This window comes from Nansenia antarctica (genome assembly GCF_963989245.1).
Source record: "Nansenia antarctica genome assembly, chromosome: 7".
In the NCBI taxonomy this organism is placed as follows: Eukaryota; Metazoa; Chordata; class Actinopteri; order Argentiniformes; family Microstomatidae; genus Nansenia; species Nansenia antarctica.
Genome location: NC_137677.1, coordinates 22,938,897 through 22,954,523, shown reverse-complemented (window position 1 = coordinate 22,954,523; position 15,627 = coordinate 22,938,897). Strand labels below are relative to the sequence as shown.

The following is a 15,627-nucleotide window of genomic DNA, read 5'->3' as shown; positions in this document are numbered from 1 at the left end:
ACTGTTGTTCTACGTACTGGCGTGTGCGGTCAACAGTGGCATGAATGACAGCTTCGATACCGTTGTTTTCTTCCTCCGCTGCTGCTTCAAGAACATTAGCTTCAACGATGGCTTCTGCCACTTCTTTCTCATGCAGCAAGTTCTTTAATTTTGCTTCCATTTGGGCTTTTTCGATCATAATCTCTGATTCCATTTTTGCATAGCCAGCACGTGTGCGTGCTACTTCCACTTTGACACGTGCATTGACAGCTGCCCTACTGGCTGTTGATTTAAAAGACCTAGATGTGCTAGAGGCCACTGACCTTGTCTCAACATTGCTCAACTCTTCCATCATGAATATTGCTGTGTGTTTGGCGTGAGCAAGGATGATGGGGAGCAGTGCTTGCGCTGAAGATCTCTCTCCTTGAGTCGATCCGCCCGCTGAGTGGTTGCTTTTTTACTATTCTGTTCCCACTGCGCGTAACCAGGGCGCAACTTCAACAGATAGCGAACACACACTGACACATCAATGAATCCTCAGACGCTGGAGTAAAGTTCAGTTCTTTACTAAATCCTCAGAAACATGAGTGGTCGTTTGGTTATTTTTTTAAAAAGCAAAGCCTTTTCCAGGGCAAGAATGTAAACAAAGAGATTCTCCGGAGCTCTTTCTCTCAGCCAGCTGCTGCCACGAGCTATCACGTCTGAACAGTGTGCTAAACGTCATGTGACTAAACGTCATGTGACTAAACAAAAACCGATATACACTGAATAAAGGCAGTAACGAATGTAATGTCATAAAATGTCCACTAGATGTCTCCAAAATGAAAACCTAAGAAACCATGACAAGACTGATGTGCCAAGAGAAGACAGCAACACTACAAACAACTGGAAGAGAAGGTACTAAGTACCCTGGCTTCCTCTCAGGCCTTCCTCGATGGACTCCCACAGATAGACTCCCTTGTCTTGTTGTCACGAGTCTTAGTGTCATAGACTTGTATTAGCATATCCACTGGGAGTATAACATATGTGAGCAGAGCCCTCTCTATGACATCAGAGCCCTCTCTATGACATCAGAGAGGACTGCTGTAACCTGTATGGAACTTTTTACTTGTGATCTATTTGGACTTATATAGCGCCTTTATCCAAAGCGCTTTACAACGGCCTCTCATTCACCCATTCACACACACATTCACACACCAATGGCGGCCTGCGGCCTCGTACCTATGACTGAATCTGTCTTGTTATTAGTAATAGAGTAAATAGCTGTCTGTTTTAAGGCTATCTAGTTAAAATTGGACTACTGATACCTGTCTGTTCATAGGGAGAGTGTGGGAATAGGGAGAAAGCACATTGGGATATAGGTCCGTAGAGGGGAAGAGGGCTAATGAACCAACAGAAGTAGGGGTAGCTAAGTGCACTCAGTAGACTGATGTGCCAAGAGAAGACAGCAACACTACAAATAACTGGAAGAGAAGGTACTAAGTACCCTGGCTTCCTCTCAGGCCTTCATCGATGGACTCCCACAGATAGACTCCCTTGTCTTGTTGTCACGAGTCTTAGTGTCGTAGACTTGTATTAGCATATCCACTGGGAGTATAACATATGTGAGCAGAGCCCTCTCTATGACATCAGAGCCCTCTCTATGACATCAGAGAGGACTGCTGTAACCTGTATGGAACTTTTTACTTGTGATCTATTTGGACTTATATAGCGCCTTTATCCAAAGCGCTTTACAACGGCCTCTCATTCACCCATTCACACACACATTCACACACCAATGGCGGCCTGCGGCCTCGTACCTATGACTGAATCTGTCTTGTTATTAGTAATAGAGTAAATAGCTGTCTGTTTTAAGGCTATCTAGTTAAAATGGGACTACTGATACCTGTCTGTTCATAGGGAGAGTGTGGAAATAGGGAGAAAGCACATTGGGATATAGGTAGTGTCATAGACTTGTATTAGCATATCCACTGGGAGTATAACATATGTGAGCAGAGCCCTCTCTATGACATCAGAGCCCTCTCTATGACATCAGAGAGGACTGCTGTAACCTGTATGGAACTTTTTATTTGTGATCTATTTGGACTTATATAGCACCTTTATCCAAAGCGCTTTACAACGGCCTCTCATTCACCCATTCACACACACATTCACACACCAATGGCGGCCTGCAGCCTTGTACCTATGACTGAATCTGTCTTGTTATTAGTAATAGAGTAAATAGCTGTCTGTTTTAAGGCTATCTAGTTAAAATTGGACTACTGATACCTGTCTGTTCATAGGGAGAGTGTGGGAATAGGGAGAAAGCACATTGGGATATAGGTCCGTAGAGGGGAAGAGGGCTAATGAACCAACAGAAGTAGGGGTAGCTAAGTGCACTCAGTAGACTGATGTGCCAAGAGAAGACAGCAACACTACAAACAACTGGAAGAGAAGGTACTAAGTACCCTGGCTTCCTCTCAGGCCTTCCTCGATGGACTCCCACAGATAGACTCCCTTGTCTTGTTGTCACGAGTCTTAGTGTCATAGACTTGTATTAGCATATCCACTGGGAGTATAACATATGTGAGCAGAGCCCTCTCTATGACATCAGAGCACTCTCTATGACATCAGAGAGGACTGCTGTAACCTGTATGGAACTTTTTACTTGTGATCTATTTGGACTTATATAGCGCCTTTATCCAAAGCGCTTTACAACGGCATCTCATTCACACATTCACACACACATTCACACACCAATGGCGGCCTGCGGCCTCGTACCTATGACTGAATCTGTCTCGTTATTAGTAATAGAGTAAATAGCTGTCTGTTTTAAGGCTATCTAGTTAAAATTGGACTACTGATACCTGTCTGTTCATAGGGAGAGTGTGGGAATAGGGAGAAAGCACATTGGGATATAGGTCCGTAGAGGGGAAGAGGGCTAATGAACCAACAGAAGTAGGGGTAGCTAAGTGCACTCAGTAGACTGATGTGCCAAGAGAAGACAGCAACACTACAAACAACTGGAAGAGAAGGTACTAAGTACCCTGGCTTCCTCTCAGGCCTTCCTCGATGGACTCCCACAGATAGACTCCCTTGTCTTGTTGTCACGAGTCTTAGTGTCATAGACTTGTATTAGCATATCCACTGGGAGTATAACATATGTGAGCAGAGCCCTCTCTATGACATCAGAGCCCTCTCTATGACATCAGAGAGGACTGCTGTAACCTGTATGGAACTTTTTACTTGTGATCTATTTGGACTTATATAGCGCCTTTATCCAAAGCGCTTTACAACGGCCTCTCATTCACACATTCACACACACATTCACACACCAATGGCGGCCTGCGGCCTCGTACCTATGACTGAATCTGTCTCGTTATTAGTAATAGAGTAAATAGCTGTCTGTTTTAAGGCTATCTAGTTAAAATTGGACTACTGATACCTGTCTGTTCATAGGGAGAGTGTGGGAATAGGGAGAAAGCACATTGGGATATAGGTCCGTAGAGGGGAAGAGGGCTAATGAACCAACAGAAGTAGGGGTAGCTAAGTGCACTCAGTAGACTGATGTGCCAAGAGAAGACAGCAACACTACAAACAACTGGAAGAGAAGGTACTAAGTACCCTGGCTTCCTCTCAGGCCTTCCTCGATGGACTCCCACAGATAGACTCCCTTGTCTTGTTGTCACGAGTCTTAGTGTCATAGACTTGTATTAGCATATCCACTGGGAGTATAACATATGTGAGCAGAGCCCTCTCTATGACATCAGAGCCCTCTCTATGACATCAGAGAGGACTGCTGTAACCTGTATGGAACGTTTTACTTGTGATCTATTTGGACTTATATAGCGCCTTTATCCAAAGCGCTTTACAACGGCCTCTCATTCACCCATTCACACACACATTCACACACCAATGGCGGCCTGCGGCCTCGTACCTATGACTGAATCTGTCTTGTTATTAGTAATAGAGTAAATAGCTGTCTGTTTTAAGGCTATCTAGTTAAAATGGGACTACTGATACCTGTCTGTTCATAGGGAGAGTGTGGAAATAGGGAGAAAGCACATTGGGATATAGGTAGTGTCATAGACTTGTATTAGCATATCCACTGGGAGTATAACATATGTGAGCAGAGCCCTCTCTATGACATCAGAGCCCTCTCTATGACATCAGAGAGGACTGCTGTAACCTGTATGGAACTTTTTATTTGTGATCTATTTGGACTTATATAGCACCTTTATCCAAAGCGCTTTACAACGGCCTCTCATTCACCCATTCACACACACATTCACACACCAATGGCGGCCTGCGGCCTCGTACCTATGACTGAATCTGTCTTGTTATTAGTAATAGAGTAAATAGCTGTCTGTTTTAACAAAAAAAAAAGTTTGTGGGTCATTGAAACCCGAGGGTATGTCCCTACCCGCTAATACCCCTCCCGATACTAGCGGGCTGCCCCGTTTCCCGAGGTCCCTGGACAGGCACTGTAGCGGTGACCCTTGCGACCGCAACGGAAGCAGCGCCGCTCGTCCAGCCGACGCCGCCTCTCTGTGCTGGAGAGGTGTGTTGCGCCCAGCTGCATGGCCTCCTCCTCCTCCGTGGTCTCCTCCGGGAACCGCCGAGTCGCCTCCCTAGCAGGAGGAGGTTGGAACGGAGCGCCCCTCGACGAGCCCCTCTCACGTGATCGCTCTCGGCGCCGATTGTCCACACGCACCGAGAGCTCCACTACGCCGTCTAGCCGCTCTGGGAGGTCCCGGAGGGCAAGTTGGTCTTTCATCGCCTCCGAGAGCCCCTGGGTATAGAGTACGACCAGGGCATTCTCCTCCCAACCCGCCTCCCTAGCTAGAGTGCGGAACTCGATGGAATAATCCGCCACCGAGCGATCCCCCTGTCGACACGCCGTGAGCCGCCGACCGGCTTCGTGCCCCGATATCACCCGGGAGGTGTCGAATATTTTGCGTAACTCCCGGGTGAATGCTGTAGCGTCAGAGCACGCCGGCGACTGACTCTCCCACTCGGCCGTGGCCCAGGAAAGGGCACGGCCCGTCAACAGGGTGATGATGTAGGCCACTCGGGACTGCTCGGTGGGGAAGGACAGGGGCTGCAGGCTGAAGATCAATGAACACTGAGTCAGGAACTCTCTGCAGCCCTCTGGACGTCCATCATAGCGTTCGGGAGGAGGTAGTCGGGGTTCCCGCGTGGTCACCGGCGGTAGAGGAGGCATAGCTGCTGCTGCTGCTGCTGCCGCTGGTGGAGTGGGGTTGGCCTGAGCGGCCACCAGGCTATTCACGGCGATGGTCAGCTTTTCGATCTCCGCAAACATCGCCAGCTGGTTCCGCTCCTGCTGGGCTACCATAGCCCCCTGGGTATTCAGCACCGTGCGAATCTGATCTACCTCTGCTGGGTCCATAATGGTCGGTTGTTCTGTTACGATGGGGTAATGTGTTTGGACCCAGGCGCAGAGTAGAACAGAGTAGACGGAAGCAGGAGTATAATGAATAATAAAGGTACTCTTTATTTTGAGTAAACGGGACAAATAATAACCGCACAGTAAGCGAATAAACAAAAGAGGAGAAATCAAGTCTCCGATAAACGTTTTAAATAATAATAGGAACAAGGCAGAGCAATCTACTTACAACAGTCAACGATACTTATTTCCTAATCCGGCGAGGAACGATAAGGCTAAGAAGACCCGTGTACACATAACAAACGCAACATAAAGTGAACAACCGACAACCAGAGGGGAAACAGAGGGATCTAAATAGCCACAGCCAAACAATACACACCAGTTACAAATCAGTTAATTAGGACAGACAAATGCATACATAAAACACCAGAGGGCGCCAAAGGGTCGCTCCACAATAAGGTCGCTTCCCCAACCCTTACAGCTCACTTGTCGGTTAAGGTTGAGCTCGGAGTCAAAGATGACACCGAGGATCTTGACATGTGGTCTGACAAGGGTGGACAGGCTTCCCATGTTGGTGCTGAGCTGAGTGATGGCGGTGGTGTTGCCGATGAGGAGGATTTCCCCCTTGCTCTCATTCAGCTGTAGGAAGTTCTGGGCCATCCACTCCTTCACATCGTGGAGGCAGTCCATCAGGCGCATCAGATCGGCGGGGTCGTCAGTGTTGATTGATAAGTAAAGCTGGGAGTCGTCCGCATAGCAGTGGAATGAGATCTGGTAGCGTTGAGGGATTAGACAGAGGGGGAGCATGTAGAGGGAGAACAAGATGGGACCGAGGATGGAGCCCTGAGGGACCCCACAGGTGAGGTTGGCTTGTCTGGAGGAGCTGTCTGCTATGTGGACGGCGTAGGTTCTATTGCTGAGGTAAGAGTTGAACCAGGACAAGGCGGTGTCGGTGATGCCAACCTCCTGCTGGAGTCGATTAAAGAGGATGGCATGGTCTATGGTGTCAAAAGCTGCGGTGAGGTCCAGGAGGACCAGGGCAGCACATTTCCTGGAGTCTGCGATGAGGAGGAGGTCGTTCCAAACCTTTAAAAGTGCCGACTCAGTGCTGTGGCCAGGTCTGAAGCCAGACTGAAACTTCTCCAGGATGTTGTTCTGTTGGAGGTAGGGCCATAGCTGGCTGAGGACAGCCTTTTCCAGGAGCTTGGCCACGACTGGGAGCTTGGAGATGGGTCTGTAGTTACTGAGGTTGGAAGGGTCCAGGTTGGGTTTCTTAAGGAGAGGCTGTACCACTGCTTGTTTGAGGGTGGGCGGAACAATGCCAGTGGCCAGCGAGCTGTTGATTATTGAGAGGATGTGTGGCCCTACTGTGTCGAACACCTCTTTGAGGAGGGGGGTAGGGATGGGGTCCAGAGGCGATGAGGCCGGCTTCAGTACAGAGGCCATCTTGGATAGGGCTGGTAGAGTGAAGGGACAGAAGCTGGAGAACATGGATGAACATCCCAGTGTGGTGGCTAAGTCCTTGGTGGAGTGCGGGATGTTTTTTCTGATATTGGTGACTTTATCAGAAAAAAAGGATAATAATTCCTCGCACTTAGCCGGGGATGGATCCTGGATGACGGTAGGGGGGGGGTGAACAACGGTGTTGATCGTCCTGAATAACACTCTGGGGTTGTGTGAGTTAATGGAGATGAGAGTGGCAAAGTACTTAGCCCTTTCAGTCTTTACAACCTTCTGATAGGTCCTCTGCTTTTCCCTCAAAATCTCGAGTGAGATGGTCAGCCCGTCCTTTTTCCACCTGCGTTCCGCCTGTCTCCACGCTCTTCTCTGAGATCTGATGGTGTCGTTGAGCCAAGCCGTGACCCTGGGTTTGGGCTTTTTCAGGGTAAGCGGGGCTATCGAGTCGAGGATGGAGCGACAGGAGGTGTTGAACATGGAAGTGAGTTCCTCTGGGTCAGATGGTGCCTCCCCTGCCCTGGTGTTTTGGGCGACCATGAAGGCAGAGGAATACCTTGGGGCTGTCTGGGCGTTAATGCATCGAGAGAGGCGAGCAGAGGATTGGGTAGAGGGAGGGATGGACAGAGATGAGGTGAACAGAACTGCCTTATGGTCAGTAGATACTGTTCTGAATCTACATAATTTCCCCATTGTTATTTCCATGGCAGGACCAGCCTGATTATAGACTCTCTGTGGTCTTCCTCCTTCAACACCTGACTGGCCTCGACCAGAAGAAAGTCACAGCAGAGGAGAAGGTAAGTGCACTGTGTGTGTGTGTGTGTGTGTGTGTGTGTGTGTGTGTCTGTCTGTGTGTCTGTGTCTGTGTGTGTGTAAAATTGATTGTGAATGCTCACCACTCTATTTGAAACAATAGAGGCGTTTGTCGAGGTGTATGTAGCAACACATTCTAGGACATGTAGGAATACTGTGCCTTTATGAAGGAAGGTTCATGAAATTGGCCATGTCCACATTAGTATACCAGCTATAATATAGGCATACAGTTAGGTCCATATATATTTGGACACAGACTGAATTTGTGTTATTTTAACTGTTTACCAAAACATCTTCAAGTTACAGTTATATAATGAATATGGGCTTAAAGTGCAGACTCTCAGCTTTAGGGTAAGGGTATTCACATCCAAATTGAAGGAAGGGTTTAGGAATTACAGCTCTTTAATATGTAGCTCCCTCTTTTTCAAGGGACCAAAAGTAATTGGACAATTGACTCAAAAGCTGTTTCATGGGCCAGTGTGGGCTATTCCTTCATTATTTCTTTATCAATTAAGCAGGTAAAAGGTCTGAGTTGATTCCAAGTGTGGCATTTGCATTTGGAAGCTGTTGCTGTATACGCACAACATGCAGTCAACGGAGCTCTCAATGCAAGTGAAACAGGCCATCCTTAAGTCCAATGCACACGCCCCCGATTTTGTCGCACCGCCGAATTCGATTCCATTGTTTTCAATGAGCCAATGCACACGGCGTGCGATGCGATTTTATCGCACGACAACATTCGATTCTCCATTCACACCAATTGAAATAATTCAAAGAATTGGGATTCGAATGTTATCGTGCGACAAAATCGCACGCCGTGTGCATTGGCCTTTAGGCTGCAAAAAAAAGAAGAAAATCCATCAGAGAGATAGCGGGAACATTAATAGTGGCCAAATTAACTGTTTGGTACATTCTGGGGGAAAAAGAACGCACTGGTGAGCTCGGCACCACAAAAACATCTGGACGTCCTTGGAAGACAAGAGTGGTGGATGATCACAGGATCCTTTACATGGTAAAGAAAAACCCCTTCACAACATCCAGCCAAGTGAATAACAGTCTCCAGGAGGTAGGCATATCATTATCCAAGTGTACCATAAAGGGAAGACTTCACACAAACAAATACAGAGGGTTCACCACAAGGTGCAAGCCATTCATAAGCCTCAAGAATAGAAAGGCCAGATTAGACTTTGCCAAAAAACATCTAAAAAAGCCCTGTTCTGGAACAGCATTCTTTGGACAGATGAAACTAAGATCAACCTGTACCAGAATGATGGGAAGAAAAAAGTATGGAGAAGGCTTGGAACGGCTCGTGATCCGACGCATACCACATCATCTGTAAAAAAATGTGGAGGCAGTGTGATGACATGGGCATGCATGGCTTTCAATGGCACTGGGTTACTAGTGTTTATTGATGATGTGACAGAAGACAGAAGCAGACGGATGAATTCTGAAGTGTTTAGGGATATTCTGTCTGCTCAGATTCAGACAAATTCAGCAAAGTTGATTGGATGGTGCTTCACAATACAGATGGACAATGACCCAAAACATACTGCGTAAGCAACCCAGGAGTCCTAACTCCTAACCCAGGAGGCAAAGAAGTGGAATATTCTGCAATGGCCAGAGTCACCTGATTTCAACCCGATCGAGCATGCATTTCACTTGCTGAAGACAAAACTAATGGGCAAAAGACCCAGGAACAAACAACAACTGAAGACAGCTGCAGTAAAGGCCTGGCAAAGCATCACAAAGGAGGAAACCCAGCATTTGGTGATGTCCATGTGTTCCAGACTTCAGGCAGTCATTGATTCTCGACAAAGTATTAAAAATGAAAATTGTATTTATGATTATGTAAATGTGTCCAATTACTTTTGACCTCCTGAAAATATTCCTAAACATTTCATACAATATTTCTGTTCAACCCCTTGAGTTAAAGCTGAAAGTCTGCACTTCAATTACATCTCGATTGTTTCATTTCAAATCCATTGTGGTGGCATAGACAGCCAAAATTATGGAAATTGTGTCACTGTCCAAATACTTCTGGACCTAACTGTATATTTGCTATCCATTCTTAGTTGTATGCACGTGAATTGTCTAATGACAGATGGCATCAATCCTCCTCCATGTGGAACCGATCTGAAAATTAAGAAAGCATTCACAGTACTCATGAGACTCATGCGCCCTCTCATTGCTTTCTCTAGGGCTGCTACTTTTGTTACAAAACCCCAAAAAATTGATATACAGTACTTTGTTGGTTGCAGTTGTTTGAAGTCACTTTTAGAATAATTTATATGCGCGCTGTTAGGTTCGCACAGCTGCGGGTAAAGCACCCGATTCGTTCGATGCGATGCTGCCCAGCTGTCTGGCTCACTGAACAATCTATGTTAGATGTTGTGTACGTTTCCAAACTAAATAACAGCTTCAACCACCAGAGTCCTTTTTGCTAGTTTCAAGGTCATGTAAACTAAGAAATTCGCTGGAGGATGCTGACTTGGGAGTAAGTAATAGTTTTGGGCTCCTGAACTTATATGAACTTATATTAACTTATATGAAGTTAAGTGTGTTACAATGGCCTCTCATTCACCCATTCACACACCAATGGCAGCAAGCTACCATGCAAGGCGCCCCCGGCCCGCTCATGTGGAGCAATTTGGGGTTCAGTGTCTTGCCCAAGGACACCTCGACACGTGGCCAGCCGGGGTTCGAACCGCCGACCTCACGATCATTAGAGGCCGGCTCTACCTCCTGAGCCACAGCCGCACCACAGATCTCCCATCTTCTCCCTCCTGTGTTCCCCAGGTGTCAGCTGTCAACAGGTACGACCCCCCTCTGGAGGTGGTGGCAGCCCGAGACCACATGACCCACATGGTGTACCAGCTGATGCAGCCTCAGGTCATCTACGACAGGTAAACTCCGGCCACCGATTGGACCAGGCTCACCGTCCGTCCCAAGACCTCTCAGCCAATCAAAGATTGATACGACGGAAATGATGAATAAAGCATAATGTTCCAAAACAACTTTGTCCTTGGGAATCTGTGGAATGAAATAAACATTTGAAATAGGTTTATGAGCTATTTATCTTGACAGGAATTCACAGGACTGTTAATATTGTCTGGCCTTATTTCTCTCTAAATGGTATCTCCCTCATGCCATATCTCCCTCCTTGTGTTGGTCCTCAGCACCCTGCTCAGTCTGGACTCTCCCTACCCCATGCTGGTTCTGACGGGACCCCAGGCGTGCGGGAAGAGAGAGCTGGCCCACAAACTCTGCCTGGAGTTCAGTGAATTCTTCGCCTATGGGTGAGTTGGGCCGAGCCCGCCTGTGCCCATTGGAATACGGTCCTAACATAAGGACGCAACAGACACAAGAATGTGAATCCTATTAACACTGTACAGGATAGGAGTTGTCACATTAACGGTTAAGTGTCAGGTTGTTTTCACTGCAGATCAGATCTCACAACGCCTGGAAACGTCTCCAACATGTCAGGAACCCTTATCGGCATGACACAGCCATCTGTGGATCTGTCCAGGCGCTATCACTTCATAAACAACCTTGAACGTTTAAGCCTTAGGTTTTAGCCATTTAGGCGTACTAAAATCATTCCATTCCACTCCAATAAACATCAATTATTATTAGCTTTAGCGTCTCTCTAAATCAGATGTTCAGTTCCTCCCACGTAAACACATCAGAAACCAACGCGTGAGTAATGTTGAGTCAGGACTAACGTGGGCCTCTCATGGGAGAGGAGAGATGGTTACATACAGTCGATAAAGTGGAAGCCGGGCACATGCCGTAGTGCTGAAATCAAACACACTGCTAGAGATGACACTTTCCTGGCTCTCACCTCTTGACTGGCTTTAATGGAGACTCCTGTCTGCATTCCCAACCCACAGGGGATACCCCCCGTCCCCCCCTAAAGGATACGCTCAAAATAGTTTGCATGCTTACCCTTCATAAATTGAGTTGAATTATGGAGTGTGTGTGTGCGTGTGTGTGTGTATGTGTGTGTGTGTGTGTGTGTGTGTGTGTGTGTATGTGTGTGTGTGTGTGTGTGTGTGTGTGTGTGTGTGTGTGAGTGTGAGTGTGAGTGAGTGAGTGAGTGAGTGTGAGTGTGTGAGTGAGTGACAGTGTGAGTGTGAGTGAGTGAGTGAGTGAGTGAGAGTGTGAGTGTGAGTGTGAGTGTGCGTGTGCGTGTGAGTGTGAGTGTGAGTGTGAGTGTGCGTGTGCGTGTGCGCGTCTGCGTCTGCGTGTGTGTTAAATCTATGTGGTACGTTTGTCCTTTCCACACAGAGCGTGTCATACCACCAGGGGAGCCTACTTTGGGGAAGAGGACGGGAGTGACTACCATTTTGTCGCCGAGGAAGACTTTCAGAACAGGGTCCACATGGTCAGTCTGATGAGAAGGCGTACCGAACAAATGTCATCCTTACGATACCGGAGAGTTTAGATTAGTCCTATACATCCAGCTATGGTACATCTGTACTGTGCATTATTACCTCTCCGTTCACGTAAGTGGTGCTCGCAGGGTCGTTTTGTTTTGCCGCTTTTCCACTACCGTACCGTACCGAACCGTGTGAGCCTGGTTTGTTTTGCTTTCTCCACTGCCAACCGCACCGTACCAGGCCATAGTACCCGTGCTGGTTTTAGCTACCCTTTCTGACGAGGAGCGAAAGGTACTATCCGTGCTAGGCTGTGTGTGACGTGTGACGCTGCACATCATTTTTGATTGAAGTGCAGCGGGGTCAATGGAGGGTCAATGGAAATCGTCACAACATCGTCATCCCATGTTCATAGAGTTCACCGCTAACCGCCATTTTTAAATACCACAACAGATTTCGCTCTCTGAAAATGTCATTTACTTTTTCTGTAATTACTTATTAATAAACATTAGAAAAATTATGATAACCATCTTATTATCTTAGTTTAATGTCATTTCAATGCATCATAGAACTTTTCTTATCGCATTTCCCCCCCGTTGAGCTGTATGGCGATGTGCTGTGCCTATGCTAGACCGTTCCACAGTCCAGCGCGTTTCATCATCCCCCTTCTAAAACTGCCACCCCCCTTTCCATCCCTTATCAGTGAACGTGGTATTACTGCTATTTCAACATTTAGTTTTGCCGTGTCGTTCCTCTGCAACGAACGCAGAGATTGTATGAGCGCCCCGGCGTCAGTCCAATGGAAGCGTCAAGCACAGCCTTTCCTGTATATATAACGTTACATGTTTTAAGGCTGATCTGTGCATGATAGTGCTGCATTTTGACATAATTCTTATCGCATTTCCCCCCCGTTGAGCTGTAAGTGCTCTTATGACACATAACTCCTATTACTGTCCCGGCTCGCTCTGGGGTCTGTTGTGTATGATGGAGAAGCGTTTCTGAATGTACCGTACGGGTAGGATACAAATGCGTGCCGTACCGGTCTGGTCAATGGAAAAGCGCCATTTGTGAACGACACACATACAGTATCACATCTATAAGACCCTTCAAAGCATACACACATTGTGAAATTCCAAAGGTAGAGAAGTATATGGAAGTTCTAGATCTTCTACACATGGTGCCTAAGGTGCTTCAGACTCTCCCTCAGCGTGGACTTCTTTTAACTCATGGTCCGTCACTTTCCTGAAGGTGATTATGTCAGCGCTATGGGCCTTACAGAGAGTCTGGCAGGAGGGAGGAGACCCTTTGATGTGCGATCCGAACCATCTTCAGATGGTAGATAGAGAGGAAATGTCTCAGGTGAAGTCTACAGACTGCCCCTCCCCCCCCTCGTCCTGTGCCAAACCATAATATATTATCAGCTCAGACATACTCCAGATGTGCACTCTCACCCTGTAATCATAGTGCTCTCCCCACCAACTACATTCCCTTTGAAGCAATTAACCTCAATCAGTAACGCTCGTGGTTGTTTTATTGTAACTTAACTTGGCCTGCAAACAGAAGGAAGATTAGGGGGGGGGTGTTGCTTTGCAATCTAGGCTGAATGGTTTAGAACCGAACTTCCGTGAAACGGGGGGCGGAAGTCTAAACAGCTGTAGCTTCACAGTTAGTTCCTGAGGGAACGGGCTAAGTCCCTGAATATGCGGTATGCCATGTTCAGGGACTTAGAAGATACGGTATGCCGTGTTCAGGGACTTAGAATATGCGGTATGCCGTGTTCAGGGACTTAGAATAGGCGGTATGAATAATACATAACACATGTATAGGATACAGAGATACACTTAATTTCTATCTGAATATTCAGCTATGCTGCTGAATATTCAGATAGAAATTAAGTGTATCTCTGTATCCTATATTCAGCTACGCTGCAGCTTCAGCTCATACCTAGCGAGCGGCTACACAGTCCGTAGGGTCGTAGTGGAGTGTAATGGATTGTAACTGAGCCAAAGCTGTCCCAGGTGTAAGGGAGGCAGGGGGGGTCAAGGGTCAGCCGTGTGAAGTAGCAGGAAGAGTGATCTTGGCAATGACAGCGAGGTCAGGAGTTCACCTCGCGGGTAGGGACGTTGCCCCGGTGTTAAGGCTGGGTCGAAGGGTCGTGGGTCGAAGGGTTGTGTACAGTAAGGCCGTTACAGAGATGAATGTGACTCATAACTCTCTGAAATGATGCACACAGAAGGGACCGCCAAGCCAAGCCGTTATCTTCAACAATCTGCTTTCTCTATCTCTTATCTGGTCCTCTGTGGCTCAGTTGGTAGAGCATGGTATTTATTTCTCTGATCTTCCTTCTTCCTCTCTCCCCATGTCCCCCCCCCCCTCTCTCTCTCTCTCTCTCTCTCTCTCTCTCTCTCTCTCTCTCAGGGTAAGTTCATCCAGACCATGCAGTATGGAGGACACTGGTACGGGCTGTCTCGTGAGGCCATAGAGGAGGTGGCCAGGGAGGGCCTGGCCTGCTGTGTGCACATGGAGCTGGAGGTACACACACACACACACACACACACACACAAAGTGTATGTGTGGAGCCATGACCTGACCTGAAAAGGGCCGTAGCTAACACCATGTCCAAGTTGAAAAGTTCTTGTTGTATTAAACGTGCGTGTGCGTGTGTGTGTGTGTGTGTGTGTGTGTGTGTGTGTGTGTGTGTGCTGCGTCCTCTCAGGGTGTGTTCAGTCTGAAGAACAGCTACTTTGAGCCGCGCTACGTCCTCCTGATCCCCACAGACCAGGAGCAGTACGCCCAGCGCCTGCGGAGCCGGGGCCTCTACACCCAGGCCCAGATAGACAGCGTCGCGGCCCGCATAGGCCTCTACGCCAGGGTCAACAGGGAGCGCCCGGGCTTCTTCGACAACGTCATCGGCTGTGGTACGTAGGCTACTCACTTCTGGATAATCCCAAACTCAACAGCTTCTGTAGTATTTTTACCTTCTGAAAAGGATGGCTAGGACTGGTGATATCAAGCGAAAGGTTCTTTATATACAGATTCTGCAGACAGACACTTCTGATCACTTTCTTTTCTATAAAACGAGCTATTAGATGTTCACTTTCAATTCAATGTACAATTCGCATTTCTCAAAAAACAAACTGTCAACTCATATGACGTCTTGCTGCAAGACATTCTAGAACCTGTTGTTCTACCCATTCTGAGCTAATACGACAGAAATGTAGGCTACTTCTTTTTAACTATCTTAACGATAAATAATAACTCTTAACTGTCAATCAATTATGTAACATATTAATCAATCTCTTCTAACAATCATGTAACATATTAATCAATCTATTTTAACTGTCAATCATGAAACCTATAAAGTTACAACAGCTTTGGTGTCCTATGCTGTGATGTCCATGTAGGGGAGAGCACACATTATGGAACCCTAACGAATTACTAAACGGAGGGAACTAATTACTAAACGGAGGGAACGAATTACTAAACCGAGGGAACAAATTACTAAACCGAGGGAACGGATTCACACATCAAATACATTTTTTCTACCATATGACCCCAGGGGGGCTCCGTACAGATGAATAGATCAGAACAGAGGAAGAAAATCAAAACACATAAACA

At 47.1% G+C, this 15,627-nt stretch overlaps 1 protein-coding gene across 1 annotated transcript; it reads left to right on the top strand.

Moving 5' to 3' along the window:
- Positions 1-7,358: 7,358 nt before the first annotated feature.
- On the top strand, positions 7,359-14,935 carry LOC308162490 (leucine-rich repeat and guanylate kinase domain-containing protein-like; the record flags this gene model as incomplete). Its single annotated transcript, XM_080536639.1, has 7 exons — positions 7,359-7,427; positions 7,531-7,617; positions 10,430-10,536; positions 10,810-10,929; positions 11,921-12,017; positions 14,428-14,541; positions 14,726-14,935. The coding sequence occupies 7 exons, from the start codon at positions 7,359-7,361 to the stop codon at positions 14,933-14,935; spliced, it is 804 nt and encodes a 267-aa protein (XP_080392765.1).
- Positions 14,936-15,627: the final 692 nt, after the last annotated feature.